This window comes from Python bivittatus, unplaced genomic scaffold, assembly GCF_059951505.1.
Source record: "Python bivittatus isolate LINGU-HERP-01145 unplaced genomic scaffold, Pbiv_v1 ctg000840_np1212, whole genome shotgun sequence".
NCBI lineage: Eukaryota > Metazoa > Chordata > Lepidosauria > Squamata > Pythonidae > Python > Python bivittatus.
The window spans coordinates 39482755-39503419 of NW_028277113.1; the positions used below are offsets into that span (position 1 = coordinate 39482755).

General features: G+C 36.4%; 1 protein-coding gene across 3 annotated transcripts in view; it reads right to left on the minus strand.

Moving 5' to 3' along the window:
- Positions 1 to 1631: 1631 nt before the first annotated feature.
- Positions 1632 to 20665, minus strand: part of LOC103056878 (desmocollin-2) — a 36000-nt gene continuing 16966 nt past the window's right edge. The window contains exons 8-17 of one of the 3 annotated variants that reach the window (XR_015793997.1): positions 20107 to 20241; positions 17060 to 17245; positions 14933 to 15192; positions 13702 to 13841; positions 10758 to 10970; positions 10415 to 10657; positions 8353 to 8480; positions 6261 to 6554; positions 2303 to 5548; positions 1632 to 2179 (exon numbers count right to left, since the gene is read on the minus strand). Coding sequence is in view for 2 of the 3 variants with exons in the window: in XM_007431832.4 (XP_007431894.1) it covers positions 5351 to 5548; positions 6261 to 6554; positions 8353 to 8480; positions 10415 to 10657; positions 10758 to 10970; positions 13702 to 13841; positions 14933 to 15192; positions 17060 to 17245; positions 20107 to 20241 (1797 nt within the window). In the remaining variant the exon portion in view is untranslated. Of the gene's footprint in view, positions 5549 to 5632; positions 5679 to 6260; positions 6555 to 8352; positions 8481 to 10414; positions 10658 to 10757; positions 10971 to 13701; positions 13842 to 14932; positions 15193 to 17059; positions 17246 to 20106; positions 20242 to 20665 lie in introns of all 3 variants that reach the window. The other 2 variants (XM_007431833.4, XM_007431832.4) reach the window with 2 other exon arrangements.

The following is a 20665-nucleotide window of genomic DNA, read 5'->3' on the forward strand; positions in this document are numbered from 1 at the left end:
GGTAGATTCTACTTTTCCAGATTAATTTAGGTCATCTCTTTATTACACTTTCCAATCCTGCTTTACTCATGTTCAAAAGTATCATAAAACCATTTTTAATCAATTACTAGCAATCAGATATGCTTTATTGCTGATTGGAGAAAACAAGCATGAAACAAAAAAAGGCAACCTAATTATTGCCATCAACTTCTAACAATTAAACCTTCTGAGCTCACATTATCAACTTTTTTCTTTTTAGAATCAAGGATCAAGAATCCAAAGGGATGAACTGACTTCAGGTAACTAAATTGCAGGCAATATGTTCTTGGGGAGCAGAACCATTCCACAGCATTCACATTGGCCCAGATGTCCTTGTCTGGAGTTTCCCCAATATACGCATGGAAAAATACATGCACTCTCCCTCAAATTACTCCTACACGGACACCAAGCCTTCTCCAGGATTTTGCAGAAGGCATTTTAATGTATGACTGTACTACAAAAGAGCTATTTTACCAGTTTTGTAGAACAAAGGGATTAGCCCTTCACTAGATATGGTATAAATACAATGTGTGAATGAACAAAACATCAGCTCAGATATTCACTCAGAAGGAACGAATTTTTTTCTCTGTTTCTTGTTTTTCCTTCAGGATAATTAAAATGACAAAGGAATAGTCTTATCTAGATATGTTAACTGAAATTGTGTAAGATGATAAAAATGCACAAGAGCATATTATGAACTGATCAGATCACAATGATTAATCTGAGCTGTATCTGTTTCTATCATTGCTTAAGTCAACATTTGTTGAAAGAAAAACGTCAAAGCACAGTGATTTCAAGTGATCTGTGAGAATGTAAGTATTTCTAACTAGAGCGTACAGAACTCCAGTGTAATTGGGCAGGAATGAAATGACTTCAACTTATCTGCCCCACCCCCCACCTCTTAAAAATTAGGGCTTAGAAAAACACCTTAAAATGTACATTTATGCTTTTAATCTCATTTGCATTACAAAATGTTTTTACAGGCAGATGGATTTTACTGTATCATTTTATATACAATTGTCTAAATGCAAATACAATATGGCTGATATACAATATTGAGATACAATACCTGATAAATCAAGGATGAAATAGGATTTGTTAACAGAAATTACCATGTAGTTATATGAGTGGGGGTTGTAATTTAAAAATGTTCCTATGTAAGAATCCCATCCTGTCCCAGTAAGAACCATTCTAGCTTATTCCTAATCTACCATCCACCATAACTGAACCTGATAAATTCACACTATCAGAAAGTTCTAGAAAAGGTTTCATTGTTCACTTTGCCTTGTGCATAGAATTTTACACTCTAGGTAATATCAACTCCCATGTATAAATGGTTTTTGCATGACTTCATATTTTCTTCTGTAAGAGTTAAATGCCTTTTGACTGGTAATAGTATTAAAACCACAGTATAGTTATTATATAGCTGAACAACTCTGTGACACTTGGAAAGGCTGTTGATTGTTAATTATTTTTCTGCATTGCAGACAGAAAAATGGTAAAGCCTGAGCAATAAATAAGCCCCAGATACAACCTCAGACTGTGTCTATTCTTCCCAGTGAACATTTTCTTTTTAGATAGAACATAAAAGAAATAAACAGGTTTTACAGAAGTTCTCTTTATTTTGACCCAAAAGCCATTTTATTGTTTGTGTAAAAATGCATTTAAGGTATGAAATTATACAATATGTTTACACAACTAGAGACTACTTAAAAACAGTATTGGGGAAAAAACCAACTCATTTTAAGTCAGAACATTTTTGTTTGTAAATTGTGATATTTCCAACTATATTTTTGTAATTTAATATGTAACATCTCAAATTTACCCATTAAGATTTAAACAAGCATTATTTCAATCTTTACCTCTTTCCAAATGACAAATTAAGGAGTACCATGGCTTTTAACATTCTTTTTAAGGGAGGTTTTTCCTATTAGTTAGTCTGCCATAGATGCACAGAAGTGGGATGTTTGCTTTATGTCTCACACATGGGCTCCACCCTGATCTGTTATGCTTCAGCATTGCTGTGTGAGCTGCATCAGCAGGGAAATCTGGATGACAACCAACAATTGTCTTTTAGAAAGAGGTTTGTCTGCTATTGACCTTTAATAAAGGAATCCCCAATTTAAAAAAATACAGACACCCTAAACCAGTGTTTCTCAACCTTGGCAACTCTAAGCTGCGTGGACTTCAACTCCCAGTATTCCCCAGCATGCTGACTAGGGGATTCTGGGAGCTGAAGTCCACACCGTTTAAAGTTGCCAAGGTTGAGAAAACTCTCCTAAACTTTGCACCCATAGCAATGAAGAAGCCTTAATATCATAATTAAATGACTTGCTAGTACTAGGCAGTTATAAAATGGGGGGGAGAGGGGAAGCAGAGAGAACCCATGTCTAAGCTACTTAAAAACCAGAAAGGGTAATAATGTATGTACAAAACTTTGCCAGAATATTCAAAGCACATAAGATACAGTGTAATACTAAGTTAAGTATTATCCCTATGTTACAACCACAGGGCTCAGAAATGAACAACTTGGCTTAAGCCAAGTGGCAATTTTAAAACCAAAAAAGCTTTTAACTGAAGAAGTCTCAGTCCATATTACATGCTTTTAATAAGTATACTGCATCTGTTCTTATCAATTTTATCTATACTGAGTCTGATTTTGAATTTATATTTTATATTATAACATTTCATGTTTACTACAATTACTTTTTTTTCTTAATTACAACTATTGGCTTTTACAATGACCATAACTTTTAAATTGCCAAAAATTGGACTTTAGTTTCAAAAAACCATTTGTAACACAAGCATTGACAAAGTCATGATATGGAGGAATAAATTCAAGCCTAATTGCCATTTTAAGACAATGTAGCATTCTCAAGAACATGTATTATTCTGGAGGGTTTTATTTTCTCTAACAGTTATGAAGAAGATACTCTTAAATTATAAATGTCATATCTCTGGGAGGAGGGGGAAGAGGCAGAAGATAGATGAATTACAACTATCCTCAATAGCTATAGTCACATAACAGTTAAAATTTACATGGAATACTACAAGTCACCCAATACTGCATCCTCCAGTTATACTGGACTAGAATTCACAGAATTCCCACCCAGCATTTTTGCAGAAATGATATATATGCCAAGCAAATAACTAAGTGTACTGTAGGTTTTTTTAAAAAAAACTTTTTCTCAAAACTTACAAGTAATCCATTCCCCATTATCTCTGGAAAAACAGAGTAAGAATGAAGCTTTGATAAAGTCATTTTTTTCTTGCTTCGGCTTAATCTTTTTTCATATTTTTTCATATTTATTTTGTCCTTAGTTTATAAACATATGGTTCAGCTAAAATTAGTCCAGTCTATCACATTAAAACCAATGCAAAATGCAGCTGCTATTAACTTGTTCCGCTGCTTTGAATATGGCTTAGTCACATTAAGTGATCATACATGGATAGACTGTGAGAAAACTCTATATAACATTTCAGAAACTGGAGTCAAGTCTGCTTACTAAAACCTTGATCTGTAATTTATTTCCTATTTTTCTGAGATGTTTCATTTTAATATTTAAGATATTAAGTGCACCAGAAGTAACAGCCATTTATGCTTTTATATCCAATTATATCAGACCTGGTCACTTTCCTATTGATGCACTTAAATGTTCATCATCACCATGCTGGTATTAGTTAACAACAGCAACAACAACACCTTTCTTTGAAGCTATATAACTTTGCTAGTAAATACAGGTTATCAGAACTTTTATTTATCTCTTATTAAAAGTTTAGTAAAATGTACCCAGACTCAATTATATTTAGAGCACAACAGAAATCAATTGGGTAAATTGGTTATAATTTTTCCCATTTACTTTAAACAAGACTAAGTCTAGATCCAGCTCCACGTTTAGGCTACACCTGTGAAGGGTGGGTAAAAAGATACCTTCAACTATTATATGCCTCTTGCCATTTTTTATGATTTCTAGCATCCTATAATTTCTCCAATTCCCTAACTATAGGCATATAAATATACTGAATCTATATTACACCAGAATAATGAGGATCATGTTTGTTCATGCATGAAAATTGCAGAGCATGACTCATTACATAAAATGGAGAGTCAGCATACATTGTCCCCTATCCAGTTTGGCTCTCTATTTTGCCTTTGATGAAAGAAAACAAAGTGGTGTCTGATATTAGTAGTTCCTCCACTCCCAAGTTTTACCTCTACTTATGATGTGATTAAAAATTACAGTAAACAACTAGCAGTATTCCTCAGGTGAACAGTAAGGCAAATAATACTGGTATACTTGTAATTAATTTAAAAATTTGGACAAAGTTGTTGCCTTTGCACTTTGCAAATTCATTTCTATGCTTGCTTCTGCAATGGCATTAAATACATCCCTTTATGCTAGCAGTACTGGTGTTTAGATAAGATAATATATATACTAAATCATTTCTGCTTTTCATTCTGTGTATTCTCTAATTAAAGAGATTTATTTAGGACCAACTTATTTTATTATATATAAGCAATTTCTTTCTTAAAAGATCTTTATTAGTCAAGAGAACAACATCCACATAAAAGAGAGACGCATTAGCAGGCTTAGGGGGAAATCCAAACTTTGCCACCACCACTCTCCAAATCCTAAAGAAGGTGGTAAGGCCCAATTATGCTCAGTGATCATGAAACACTGGGTGTCTACTAAGGAGAAACATATAGGAAAACTAGAAGAAAGGAATGGAAAGGCAGGCCCTGGGAAAAAATGTCATCTTATCACTGAAAACAGAAAAAATCTCTGTTTTCATAAGATGCAAGAAATTAATAATGGCAATCCTTGTCATTTCTTTCTATGAAACTAAAGATCTAGCTAAATTAAAGAAAGCTTGCTAACACCCAGGCAAAGATAGCTATTTTTAAAGCTTAGTCCCTAAAACAGCAAGTAATGCACCTCCTACAGTCATTTTCCCCAGCTGGATGTGATGAGGCTGCAGTTCCCAGAATTCCTAGTCCTCATGGTAAGCCTAAAAATTATGAGAGTAGCAGCCCCAGATGATCTAGAAAGCCCCAAGTTGCTGTGAAATGCAGATGCAAAAAAATAAAAATAAAATCTGGAAAAGCAAGTTAATTACAAATTGACTTAACAGCTAAAGATAGTCTAAAGCAAAACAGAACAACACCTGAAGTTTAGATATAGAAACCTTACTCAAACCTAATGTTAGGATGTACTTTTTGATTAACCACACCCATTAGAGGGAAAAAAGAAAAAAAGAAACATCAATCTGTTGTATTCAAGCTTTGAAACAGTATAGAAAGAGTGATGATTTTCCACCCAGTCATCTATTCTTATCTCTTCACGCAGGTTTCTGCTAATGTCCTAAACTTTGGTTCCAGCTGATCTAAAAAGTCAAGTGCCTCTTCTTCTTGCTGATCGGTGCAGCAGCCTACAGAGCCTGCTGGCGATCCTCTTCCTTCATAGTTATATGAAAGAATATAGTCATCTGAATGCTTATGCTCTTCGTCTTGTCCACACAGATATACTTTCTGCACAGGAAAAAGAAAAAAAAAGTCATTTGTTTTCTTAAACTAACCTAAACATATGCCATAAAATTAATTTCATTGATTTACCTTTTAATGTTTAATTTTTAATCAGAGTGTGTCCTCTAATGGGTTCCTATATATAAAAAATGCACATGATTGGTCTATATCATTCAATCTATGAAGACTGTAACAAAAAAAAATCAGATTCCTACTGATCACAAATATACAACTTATCATTTCTAAAGCAATTGACAAATAAAAGTTAAAAGCATACTTGTATATAAATTACTAATGCTACACTGGTGGATTATACGGGCTTAGATTTATTATTCACATTTGTACCTAGCCTTTCTATCACTAGGGCACTCAAGGAGGATAACAGGTAATTTTTTTAAAAAATCACCCATTCCTTTAGGTCAAAGAAAGAATGAACAGTATGACATGGGGGGACATAGCAAAGCAAACAGACATTACTAATCCGGAGTCCAAATGAACAATCTTTCTAAACAATATAGTAATTTATAAACAGACCAAAAACAATTTGTCTAAATCCAGAGACAATAAGGCAACTAAAAATCCGATTCTATAATACTATTCCATGTCACAGAATTCATTGAGATCCCAAATAATTAACCAGATTGTATCATCCCACAGGTGTAGATGGTTAAGTTTACTTCTAAGAGTACACGCCCAAGGAATTGGTTAGCAACCTTACCTCAGTCAGACGAGGGTGTGTGAAATTCTGCCATTCTGAATAACTGTATCTGTATGCATCCATCATGGTCTGCCCATATCCCCTTCCGGATTCTAACGTATGATGCCCTACTCCTTTGACAGATTCCAAGGTGTGCTGTCCTCCTCCCCTGACTGATTCCATGGTCTGGTGTCCTCCTCCTTTGACCATTTCAAAACATTCCTGTCCCCCAGTTTTTACTCCAGAAGCATTAAGAATAGCCCCTTGGTCAGAAGTAACCATGTTTCCTGTTTTTATTGGAAGTATGTTGGGATCCTTAAAGGGGAAAAAGTGGCAAAGCCTTTTTTTAGAATGTTTGGAGACAACATGATGAAGATTTAGAAATAATTTTACAGTCAATTTAGATATCAGCAGTACTGTGGAAACAAGAAATACAAACTGTGCCTCTTTTTGTCTGTTTTAGCTTTTCCAGTAGAAATTCCACTTCTCTATGTAGATTTTACTATGTGACCAATTCAATTAAGCATTCCTGAAGTTGCTTACTTGCAAGTAACTGTCATCTGTTTATCCTCCTCCCCTTGTGTATGACAGAATCTAGAGAGTTCTGTGGTATTAGGATTATGACATTCTTAAATGAACACATCTCATTTCTACTCAGGCTGCACAGATATTTGAATTCCTCACATGCCACCCACGGTAGAAAACCACTCTTGATTCAAAAATCATAATCCAGTGGAAGCTGAGCTTACATTTTCTCAATGCCACATGCATTCAGAAAACCATCAGACTAATGGCCAAGACTGAAAATGCTGCTCAGCATGGCCAAATCTATTTAAAACAGGACAGTATATGGATAAAAAATAAAACCTGCATTAGAAGGTAACATATTGTACTATTCTTGAGCCATTAAAATCCTTTTATTGAAACAGCAGACTCCTATTCGATATAAGAATTCTAGTTGATACTCCGAATATAAGAATTGTTTAGTGAGTTGAATAATATTTTAAGTGTACTTTTCTAATGTCAGCTAGTTAAGAACAGGTTAAATGTTGATTGCTGCCTTTTCCATGAAACTTCCTTTATCCTTTGATGTCTTATAAAGTTCTGATTTTCATATTAACTAGCAGTATGTTCACTTTCTTTTTTTAAAAAAGAACCATGAAATTAATTAATGGGAATATTACAAAATATTTATTAAATCCCAGCCACAAAGCTATGGCTTCCCCTCCCAGGCACTGTGGGGAAGGAGAATGATCGCTCTGCAACTGTCATCACCACTTCCATTTTCATCTCCAAAGTCCTTAGGAAGAGCCCAACATTGCATCAGTAGTGCCAATTGGAAACGTTGTTGCTGTTGATGTTGATGTTGTTGTTGTTTTATTTTTAAGAGGCTGTTTAAGGGTTTCTTCCTCCACTGCAAATTTCTCTGCCCCAAAACAGGATTCAGAATTTGGGAAGGCTATTTATACACAGCTGAAGTTTAAATAATTTTTAAAAACATTTTCACTCTCTCCATGTATCTTCTTCACTTTCTCCTTTCCCATATTGTCCTGTGACTGACTTGCATCTTTCAATTAACGCCTGGGAGAGAGGCTGCTTAGACAAGCTAACTCTTCCTATTTACTCTTGCAAGCTGTGAGATAACAAACTTCCAGCTCTAACCCCAATCAGATCATTATTTCTCTCTTTTGTCACATCAGGAGCCCAGTGTCTGCTAGACACTTAATCCTCATTAATATCTAACCTTCCTTTGCTGATGGCTAAACTGAGCAACTTTGGGGGTGAGGGGGAAAGAGAGGTTGCAGGGCTATAAAACTTGCCCAATGAAAGCAACCCCTCTCTGAGTTGAATTCCAGAGACCGTCCTTGCCACTCGGGTTCACTGTGGCAGATGGAGGAGTGGTTTCTGGTGCTGTAAGGAATTAATAGGGATAACTTAAATAAACATGATGCTGTTTGTTTTAGTCCTGGCACCCCTTTTAATATCCTCCTGCTTCGGTACCCATCCTGCAAATTCTAAATTAGCTGGCAATATAAGAATTTCAGAAAACACACATGTACTGACTGGAAGGCGACAAGCAGGCCCACATGGCAAGCATCATAGTGTGACTCACCATCACTTCTTCTCCAGGTGCTTCAGTATTAGATATGATTAAATTCTGATTGGCTAAATCATCACGAACATGCTTAGTACTAGTCATGGGTGCACCACCAAAACATCCACAAAGTGTGATCAGGATTACTAGAGAAGGACAAAATAAACAGTTGTAACAAGATATCAGCACACATTAGCTGTTATTAGTATTTATTACATCCGCTACTCATCAAGAAGGGTAGTGTAATCTCCTCTGCCTCCCTCCAGTACAGCCATTTAAGTCCAAATGCAGCTAGTCTTCGTTTAGCGACAATTAGGACTGGCAGCTCAGTTGTTAAGCAAAGCAGTCGCTAAGTGAAACTGTGACTGTGCTTATGATCTTACTTCAGCTTTCCTTTGCTTTACAGACCTGCAAAGGTCATAAATGCAAGGATTGGTCACAAAGTTACTTTTTCATCACTGTCATAACTGCAAAGAGTCGCTAAATGAGGACTACCTGTATTTCAATGGGAAAGTCTGGAGATTGAGTCATGGCAACTGGACTTCTCTTCTTTTTGGTTAGAGACCTTTCACTACTTGTCCAAGCAGCTTCTTCAGTCTGAAAAAGTTGGTTAGGAGGACCCCATCAAAGTCTTCCAGGGCGGCTATGTTTCTTACTAGCATGATAGGCTCATTGAAGGGACAATTAGTAGAATCTTTGAGATGTAGATATCTTACTCCTAATCCCTCATTCATCCCCAGGGGGATGTTAAGTGTTGCCTTCCTGGTGAACTTCTGAAAGGTTCTCAATCTTCCTGAGGACTGTTGAAAGGGCAGCCTGGAAAATGGGAGACAAGTTGTGTCTGAGGCCTCCACCTCTGTTGAGGGAAGGATTTTCCACTTTGGCATAAATGGATTCCTTCGCTCGTATCTCTAACTACCTATCTTCTCTGTCCAAAATGTGAACATTATTGTCCTCAAATGAGTGTCCTTTTTCTTTTAGATGAAGGTAAACTGCTGATTCTGGTCCTGTGTTGTCGGTCCTCTTGTGCTGGGCCATCCTTTTGTGTAAAGGCCGCTTGGTTTCCCCAATGTAGAGCTCTGAGCATTCCTCACTGCACTGGATTGCATAAACTACGTTGCTCTTATGTTTTGGTGTTCGATCTTTAGAGTATACAAGCCTCAGTGTGTTAGTGGGTTTGAAAAACACAGGTATGTGGTGTTTTCCAAAAATCCATTTTATCTTCTCTGACACCCCAGCCATGTAAGGAATGACAAGATTCTTCCTTTGACTCTGGTTCTCAGCTCTTGTCGGCTGTTTTTTTGTTGGATCTGGAAGCAGATTTGATAAGGCCCAATTTGGATACCCACAGGCCTTAAGAGCTGTCCTCATGTGTCTGTTTTCTTTCTTTTTGGCATCTATGGTGGTGGGGATGGTTTCTCCCCTGTGGTGTAATATCCTGATGACTCCTAGTTTACGCTGCAGTGGATGGTGGGAGTCAAACTGCAGGTATTGGTCTGTGTGTGTGAGTTTCCTATAAATCCTTATTTCTTGCTTGCCACAGGTCCCAATTAGAACCTCACAGTCTAGAAAAACCCTAGAAAAGGACAGTTTTTTTAAAAAAAGACTGGTGAAGCTGTTATTAAGTGGATGTTTACAGTCTCTGGCCTGTTTAAATATGAGTCTACTATTTTATTTTACAGATTTGTAAATTATTGTGTTCTGTGTTGATGTAAAGAAAAGAGTGAGAGTGGGAGAAGTCTGGAATAAATATGCAATAAATGCAGCCTTCATAAACAGCAAATTTGACAGAATAGTCTCCCATACACCCTGATCTACGTACGTAACACTGACCTCCCTGCATCTAGCCTTTAGGATAGAGACATGCAAAGGCAGGGTTCAATATTGGAGCATCTAAATAGGTTGAAGTACAGCTGGATTTTTTTTTTTTACTTGCTTCAAATATCATGTCAATGGGCAAATTTATATATAAATGAATTAAATAAATCAATTTATTTGATTTACAACCTTAAGAGATCAAAAGCGTTCCATAATTTTAGTACCTCAGTTTTATATTCAAAAGGAGAATAAATAAGCTTACACAACAGCAGCAATGATCCCAAAATCATAGCAAGGATGGCCCAAATACCAAGAGTAACATCTGGGGCCAGATGCGAATCAGTTCTATCTGGTGAGTAAACACAATCTTTAGGAACTGTACAATCGCAGAATGTAACTTCGATTTCAGTAGTTCCAGAGTTGCCTTCATTATCAGATACTATAACAGGAATTTTGTATTGACCATACTCTAAATTGTCTACTGGTTCCAAATATGCTGATCTGTCTGCAGAAAAAAAAAAAATAATATAAACAAAGTAGTGAATATTATTTCAGATATAACAGTTCAATTGCAAAATGCTAAAATTTTAGAAATGAGTACATACCATCATTCTGAGTTAATCTCCAGGATGGAAACTCTCTTTCCGGAAGGGAAAAAGTAAAGGGAACTGTGTGAGGATCTATATCAGCATCCACAGCAGTAAGACAAATTGGTTTTCTGTCTCTGCATATTATATACTTTGTTGGAATAATGACTGGATAATTATCATTCTCATCTAATAGATTAACTACAATTGTTCCAGTGCCCGTTTTGCCACCTAAAAAATACAAGCAGTTTCAGGAACAGATTAACTTCAGAAGGTCTGGTGTTCCCCATCCAAGTATAATCCAAATCTAATAATGGTTAGCTTCTGAGCTAAATACAAGTTTAATCAAAGGAGAAACTACTTCTGGGGATGAATACCACATCTAAAGGCATTTCACAATGGCACTTCACAAGGCATTTCAGGTTGACTTTTCAATTTTGCATATGATTGCTGGCATTAAGAAAGGTATGACTTTTGTAATCAACGTATGAATGACCAGGATTCTCCTTTTCACATGGAAGACTGGGAATATTATGCAATTCTCAAGAGAAGGCCATGTGTTACATCATAAAACCGGGTAATATTTACAAAGGCATTAACACAAAAAGCTGCATGTAATTACCCCAAACTCAAGTAAATTAACTTTTTATGATTTTAAAGTTTATTATAATAATAATAATAATAATAATAATAATAATAATAATAATAATTGTTTTGTATATATTGTTTTTAGCTTTATTGCATGCAGCCCCAAGTCACTTGTTTGTGAGGCAGGTGGCCATATAAATATGACAAATAAACAAATAAAGCAATAACAATGCTATGAACATGACATCATTTGAAAATCTTTTTGTTCACTTCAGCTATATTTATGGAACTTAGACCTTTGCTATGCATTTTTACGCTGGCAGATTCTCTTTCTTTAATGAATGAAGCAGCACTGCACTGGGAAAGCCAGAGGATAGTAGCTGGCATAAGTATAGAGCCATAGAGAACTTTGGTGGTGGTGGAAGAACTGGTGCCACTGTGTCTTAAATGCTTTTGAGTTTCACTTCGCAAGCCTAAATTTTGACTTGGAAGTGTGAATATGTGCAAATGAAAGTAAATTAGTATCTTTGATTAAGAAAAGTAAGAACATGTTTCAACATTCAGAAAGTACGACACACTTGACATTTAAGAATGGAAACAGATCATGTTATTGCTTGATTTGGAAGGGTACATTTGTTTAGGATTAGGCACATCAGTATCTAGACAATGTTAGTAAAACAGAAAAAGACTGCCAATGTTCTTATTAGTTCTTACAATGCTGAAAGGAAAACATCAGTTCTTAAAACAATGGTTAGACAAAACGTGACAATATGCTTTGATAGCAAACTTAAGTTGATGATTTTAAGAGAAAAAGAAAAGCGGTCAGATTAATAACTTGATGCTTTTTATCAATTTTTGCAAGATGGGTCAATTACATGCATATGAACATTTGCTTTTAAAAGTTGATTTAATACATACTGATGTCTGCTAAATGGGTAGAATAAAAATTCTTAAAATAAAGTTCTGAATCTCCAAATCCAGTTAACACTAGCCTCGCTGAATCATTGCTTCAAACAGACTTAACACAAGAGAAAATAAATTAGTTCATGTGCAACACTGCTGTGAATTCTAACTTAATAGTAAAGATCAGTGTGGCAACATATCCTGACTGATTTCTCCCAAATTGATCCCTCCTTCTAATATCACTATATGAATAAACCAAGAAATAGAGCATTATGTATAAATTTGGATTAGAAACAACCAAAGCATCTAAAACAAAGAATAGACCCTGGCTTCATATTCCAGTCGCTCGGAAAATAAAAGCTATGAATCCAGTTTAAACATAATGCTAAAAATTGATAAACAAATAATGCTGGAAGCTTCCTGAGCGAGGCCTGCGCACATTAGTAAAGAAGAAATGATGATGTCCTGATTTAACCACAGTTAAGCAATCAGATGAATAGGCAACAGATTTTTTAAAAAAGCAGAGAAATTATTTGCAATTATCTTGCTCTACACATTAAGCAAGAGATTTTTTGTAATGATCCTGATATAAAGAGAGTGGAAAAAGATAAATACAGTTGAGAAAAGACGGAAAAAAAAAAGATACAACATTCCAGTAATGATGGAACAAAGAGATTCAATCCAGGCAGGGAGGGTAATTTTGAAGTAATCTCTTAAAAATCTCTTTTCACTAAATTCTATGTTCAAACTGATCTTTTTAAACATATTTAAAAATAGACTCTAGAGTAGTGACAACCTACTGCTGAAGTAAAAAAATTCTAATCAGATTTTTTTTTTCAAAAAACAAAGCCTAGTAGTAAATAAGTACAGGTAGTCCTCATTTACTGACTCCCTCATTCAGCAACCATTCAAAGTTACAACAGCACTGAAAAAGTAGGTTTATGACTGGTCCTTGAACTTGCAGCCATTGCAGTATCCCCATGGTCATGTGATCATAAGTTGGGCGCTTTGCAACTGGCATGCGTTTATGACAGTCACAGTATCCCATGGTCACCTAATCACCATTTGCGACCTTCACAGCTGGCTTCTGACGAGCAAAGTTGATGGGGAAGCCAGCAGGAAGTTGCAAGTCACAGTCACATTATGTTGCTCTTAACAACCAGTGATGATTCACTTAACGACTGTGATGGAACTGATGTTTTAAGTCCAGCACAGTCACGTGATATTTCACTTAACAACCACGTCACTTAGCAATGGAATTGCCAGTCCCAATTGCGGTGGTAAATAAGGACTACCTGTATATCCAATATATTTGAAAACTAGACTTATATGCTGCTTTACCTTTATGTTTCAATCTTGTTAATACTCTTGTCATTTCTTTAAGGGAGGAGCTTTCGTAGGAAATCACAGTAATCAAAAATATAGTAGAAAGTGATATAATAAATCTGTGACTTGTGGCATTTGTACTCACTTCGGTCTATTGCAGCAACTGTTACATTACACTGATACAACTTTAAATCTGGTGCATCTCTGTCTAGCATTCTAGTGGTGCTGATCTGACCTTCATTATTAATGGTAATCCAATTACATGGATCATTTATTATTTTGTAGCTGCAAGGGAAAAAATAACATATGTTAGAAACAAACACATGAAATGACATTCTTCATAGTATCTTAGATATCTTTAAACTGTTTGCAAAATAGGCTGGTATAAATGTACTTATTATACCAGTCCCACAAAACAGCTAATTCAAGAATACATTTTTATGGTAAAGGGTTATATAGGCAGAAAAATAATTATTCTGAATTTTTTGTCAGCAATTTGTCTCAGATATTCATGATGCAAAATAATTTTTCTAAATTTGACCCACCCCATTGGTATTTGGGAAATAAATTAATAGGAAAGTAAAACTATGAAATCTGCAGAGAAACTATATGCCAACAGTAATAGAAATGCACATGTAGATAATCTCACCAACAGGATGGAATAACAATCCTTATCTGAGAATGAGATTTTTAATTCAGGGGTTTTAAAGTCAAGTGGGAACAGCCTGCACCCTAATCTCCAGCATGCCATGTTTACGCTACTGAATTTCTGGAACAAAATGCCCAATTTTTGAATTTGTTTTTTAAAATAATGTGGGAAATAAAAACAAGAGGAGGCCTGTGGAAGAGGGATTCTGTGGGAGGGTTGATGGCAGCTGTGACAGAGTGATCAAAGTCCCACCCCTTTTTACACGGGCATTATACGTGCTACCCATGGTAAAAAGGGGCAAGGTTTCAATCACCCAGCGATGCACACCATTTTGATATCACTAATCCACATCCCCCTACAGGTGCCCCTGCTCCAAGAGGAAAATTCTCTCATTTTAACTCTTAAGCTTTCTCCCAATCCCCTCCCCCTATCCCAAACTGAATTTTGGATCATGGAAGGCTGTTAGAAGACTTTAAGGATGATAATGGAAGCAGTTTGTCTCTTCAAAGTTTCCTGCTTCCATTCTCACTCTTAACACCCACATAGCACAAAGTCGGCTCTGCCACTTCCTGTAATGTCACTACCTTTCCAGCAATAGCAAACCCTGCAGCCATCCAGCTGCATGAGAAAGTTGCCAATCTCTGCTCTATACCTATAATTCCACAATAGCAGAATTTGTCCACAACAAACAGAACAAGAAACAGAATTAGGCAACAAAGTACAATACCGTATGTCTTCACTATTTCTGGTCTCTGGGTCGCTTGCTGAGTAATGGCCAACCACTGTTCCAGCTTTCAAACATTCTTTGATATTTAAAATATATATAATAGGGTTGAATACAGGCCCTTCATCCACATCTTGTACTTTAACAACAACAACACAAGTACTTGTAGAAATTGGTCCTGAATTTGGTGCTAAAACGTAAGGTACTTCATTATTCACAACAATTTCTAATCTTCTCTCTTTGGTTCTTTCATAGTCCAGACCCTAGAAAATATATTACAAGATTTGCTACAAGTTAGTAGTGTTTCATTCTAAGCTATAATCATGAAGTATAAACCAGCAATTTTTTAAATCCCTCTTCTACCTCTCTTCTTTCTTTTTGCTGATTAGAAACTCTGTGGAAGGAAGAGTTTTCATCTCTATGCTTCCATTAATACAACAGACTCAGACCAAACAGCAACACAGAATCTCTAACAGTACTATCTAGAATGTCAGCAACTTTTCTAGTATCCTTACCTCTTTTGATTTTCATGAATAATCTTGAGATCAGGGGACATGCACAATAGCTCTTATATCATCACACTGGCCACTGAGGCCCTGAGAGTTTAAATAAAAAGCTTAAATGCTGTTGGTTCTTTTTTTGTCTCCCACTTTTTGATTTGTTTTATTATAAAAAGAACATTTCATAAATAACATGTTTTTATTTGGCCTTAAGAAATCATAATGGTTAGAAATAATAGAAAGCAAACAGCAGGCCACCTATATTTAAGTTTAATAAGCTACCTTGTGAAGTTCTCTTGGCAAACACACTTTCTACAGACTAAATTTTGCTCCCAGAGATATTGCGCAGTATCATCAGAATAGTTTACATACTATTTACTACTCTGCAGCCAATTCCACCCTATACATTTGAGAATGGAAAATAGATATGTAACATTAGAGATACAGGTAGTCCTCGCTTACCAACCATTTGTTCAGTGACTGTATGAAGTTATGATGGTGCTGAAAAAAGGAGATTTATGACCAGTTTTCATAAGTTGCAGCCATTGCAGTGTCCCCGGAGTCACTTGATTGAGATTCAGGCATTTGGCAACTGACACACATTTGCAACCATTGCAGCATCCTACTGTCACCATTTGCAATCTTCATAGCCAGCTTCCGACAAGCAAAGTCAGCAGGGAAGCCGGCAAGAAGTTGCAAGTCATGGTCACGTGATATGCTTAACAACCCGCAGGATTCGCTAATGACCGCAGCCAGAACTGCCGTCATAGGTTGGCACAGTCATGATATTTCACTTTATGACCGCGTCACTTAGTGATGGAGTTGCCAGTCCCAATTAGGTCATTAATCTAGGACTACCTGTACTTCCTTGTCCTGCTTGTTCTCTTCTATAGTTTGCACAACCAATGCCCAAGCATTCAAATACAAATAGACTGGAGGATAGGATAAATTTTGAATTCACAATTACAGATTCTATTATGTAATTCATTCTAATATTAGTACTACTTAAAATATTTTCCAGTAATTTTTAAAGGCGTTATCTTGTGTAACTTTAGTGCCCAGGATAAAACACATCAAACCTGCAGCAAAACAGGATAGCATAAAGAGGGTGCCATTCAGGCCTCCTTTTCCCGCTAGTCAAATTCAATGGCTGCCAAGTAAGTTCAGGTTTGTTTCCTTATTATTACTTTGCACTTCTGTAAACCTGCTCCTATTTCCTCTTGGGCATAGCTTTGTGTAATGAAAATGGCACAGCTATGGCATTCAAAACTTAGTACTGGAAATATAAAGTACTCAGCCATGAAATTGGAACAGCATGTGCAAGAAAACCCAGTGTGTATTCAAAAGTTCATAAAATAAAAACTATGTCAGCTTTATAATAAAAATAGCAAGGAAACTAAAACATGTAGTTAATACAACAAACAACCACCTGGAAAAATTCACTGCTGAAAAATTATTGCAACCATAACTTTTAGGGAAAACTATTCAGCTATAGAGTCAGCGGTGTTAAAATATCACTGAAAACCACTGCCACTTTCAGTACTGGAAAATAGGATTACAACTCCTTATACAACTCTAAATGAAGGTGGAAATACACCCTGTAACATTTTGCAGTCCTTTCCTTAGTTACCTTTTGAATACATAAGGAAGCAGTGTTTGAATCCCGGTTTGTTTCAATTTTGAAAGCACCATCTTCATTTCCCTTTATAATATTGAAAGTAGCATGCCAGGCTGGAGTTCCCCGTACATCTTTGTCCACAGCACCAATTTTCACTACTTCTCCAGCAACTGTGTTTTCGGAAACAAATACTTCATACTGAAATTAGCAAAATTTTCATAGATTAGTTTTATTATGCAGAGCTTAACAGTATATTATTATTCCAAGATGCTAGAATCCCAGGTAGAATTAGTATATAATATCCTATTTGTTTTTTTACATAACTATAAGTGGGGCAAAAAAGTATTTAGTCAGCCACCAATTGTGCAAGTTCTCCCACTTAAAAAGATGAGAGACGCCTGTAATTTTCATCATAGGTATACCTCAACTATGAGAGACAAAATGAGAAAAAAAATCCAGAAAATCACATTGTCTGATTTTTAAAGAATTTATTTGAAAATCATGGTGGAAAGTAAGTATTTGGTCACCTACAAACAAGCAAGATGTCTGGCTCTCAGACCTGTAACTACTTCTTTAAGAGGCTCCTCTATCCTCCACTCGTTACCTGTAGTAATGGCACCTGTTTGAACTTGTTATCAGTATAAAAGACACCTGTCCACAACCTCAAACAGTCACACTCCAAACTCCACTATGGCCAAGACCAAAGAGCTGTTGAAGGACACCAGGAACAAAATTGTAGACCTGCACCAGGCTGGGAAGACTGAATCTGCAATAGGCAAGCAGCTTGGTGTGAAGAAATCAACTGTGGGAGCAATAATTAGAAAATGGAAGACATACAAGACCACTGATAATCTCCCTTGATCTGGGGCTCCATGCAAGATATCATCCCATGGGGTCAAAATGATCACAAGAACAGTGAGCAAAAATCCCAGAACCACACGGGGGGACCTAGTGAATGACCTGCAGAGAGCTGGGACCAAAGTAACAAAGGCTACCATCAGTAACACACTACGCTGCCAGGGACTCAAATCCTGCAGTGCCAGATATGTCCCCCTGCTTAAGCCAGTATATGTCCGGGCCCGTCTGAAGTTTGCTAGAGAGCATTTGGATGATCCAGAAGAGGATTGGGAGAATGTCATATGGTCAGATGAAACCAAAGTAGAATGTTTTGGTCTAAACTCAACTTGTTGTGTTTGGAGGAGAGAGAATGCTGAGTTGCATCCAAAGAACACCATACCTACTGTGAAGCATGGGGGTGGAAACATCCTGCTTTGGGGCTGTTTTTCTGCAAAGGGACCAGGACGACTGATCCGTGTAAAGGAAAGAATGAATGGGTCCATGTATCGTGAGATTTTGAGTGAACACCTCCTTCCATCAGCAAGGGCATTGAAGATGAAACGTGGCTGGGTCTTTCAGCATGACAATGATCCCAAACACACCGCCCAGGCAACGAAGGAGTGGCTTCATAAGAAGCATTTCAAGGTCCTAGAGTGGCCTAGCCACTCTCCAGATCTCAACCCCATGGAAAACCTTTGGAGGGAGTTGAAAGTCCGTGTTGCCCAGCGACAGCCCCAAAACATCACTGTCTAGAGGAGATCTGCATGGAGGAATGGGCCAAAATACCAGCAACAGTGTGTGAAAACCTTGTGAAGACTTACAGGAAACGTTTGACCTCTGTCATTGCCAACAAAGGATATATAACAAAGTATTGAGGTGAACTTTTGATATTGACCAAATACTTATTTTCCACCATGATTTGCAAATAAATTCTTTAAAACTCAGACAATGTGATTTTCTGGATTTTTTCCCCCATTTTGTCTCTCATAGTTGAGGTATACCTATGATGAAAATTACAGGCCTCTCTCATCTTTTTAAGTGGGAGAACTTGCACAATTGGTGGCTGACTAAATACTTTTTTGCCCCACTGTACATAGTATACTGAAATCAGGAGACTGTGAGTTCTAGTCCCACCTTAGGCACAAAGTCAGCTGGGTGACCTTGGGCCAGGCACTCTCTCTCAGCCCTACGAAGAAAACAATGGCAGACCACTTCTGAAATCTTATCAAGAAAACTGCAGGAAGTTGTCCAGTCAGTCACCATGAGTCAACACTGACTCGAAGGCACAAAAATAAATGAATTAATGAATAAATAAAAAAAATAGGACTCCCAATAATTGCTACATACACTCCCCCTCCTTTAGTTAGATCTATTACTGTACTCAAATTTTATTTTTGTTATATATTATTTGCAGATTAAGCCATTCCAAATTAAACAAGGAAGTGGTTATGGAAGAGGTCATCTGTGTTTTTCTGCAACCAAGAGGAGAACAGAAATCATGATTTAATAAACACATTAACTTGTAGCTGTCCTTGGAGCAATCATTTCCTGTGATGTTTTTCTGGCATGGCCAGTTTATGAGTTAAAATAAAATTCAATAATCAGATCAATATTTAAGTGCCTCCCACAGATTTCAATTGTGCTTATTTACTTTTCCAATAAAAATAAATTGGGGGTAGGAAACAAAGAGCTCAGTGTAACAACATTGCTGCACCATCTTCTTACTAGGCGTAGAAAGTAAATTCCCATGGTTATAAAAGAGAAGGGAGGAAGAGTACAATCATACTTGCAAGATTGTTACTATAGCCAAACTAAATTAGTTTTTACTCCTCCATGGAGTTTATTTCTTGGCCTAATCTGCTTCATAGGGCTGACATCAATCTTGCAAGTCTGGCTGTGCTCCCCTTTCTCTCCTTTTTTATAACTGTGGAAATTAGGGAGGTATCTGTCTGAGACATTTGCACACACTTTTTGTAAGTGCTGTACATAATCTATGTTTTCCTTCACATCTCTTTGGTAACAGCTCTCCCCTCTCTCCTTCAAGGCCATCCTCTTTACCCTCTACAGTAGGTTAATCATACCAGAATAGATTAAAACATGCAGGTCTAGACTCATTATATATATATATATATATATATATATATATATATATATATATCTCCATAAAAATCAAAAACACATAATAAAAAAAATTATAATTAGTTTGAAAATATCAGACATACCACACCATGTTCACACATCGGTGCATGATCATTTACATCACCAACTTCAATTATAGCTGTTCCAGTGTTGCACAAACCAAAACTCTGACCTGCCATATCTCTTCCTTCTATTAATAACGTATATCTATCTGTTTTCTGAAAGAGAGCATTATAGACATGGATATTTATTCATTCTTAAAAGCCAAATAAATTACATACAGTTTATAAATAGAATGATGAACCACAATATTTTTTTAATATTTAATTTAATGTTTAATTTAATGACTATTAAAATTACATTGTTTGCCATATCTGTCCATATAAATGCTTTTAAGGCCACTTATGCAGAGTTCTATAAATTCATTTTCCTGCTTATCAATGATGAAGAACTTCTCCCTGACTGATACATCTACCCTGCATGTCCAGAAAAAGCCCATGGCTGGAAGAAGTATTTGCTCTCTTTTGTCTTCGTGCTCTATGAAAAAAAGACAAAATAGTTTCTACCTTTTCCAGAATACTAACAGCACTTGTTGCAGCCTCCTGCCAAATAACCCCTCCCCTTCCCTTCATGCTGAGCTTT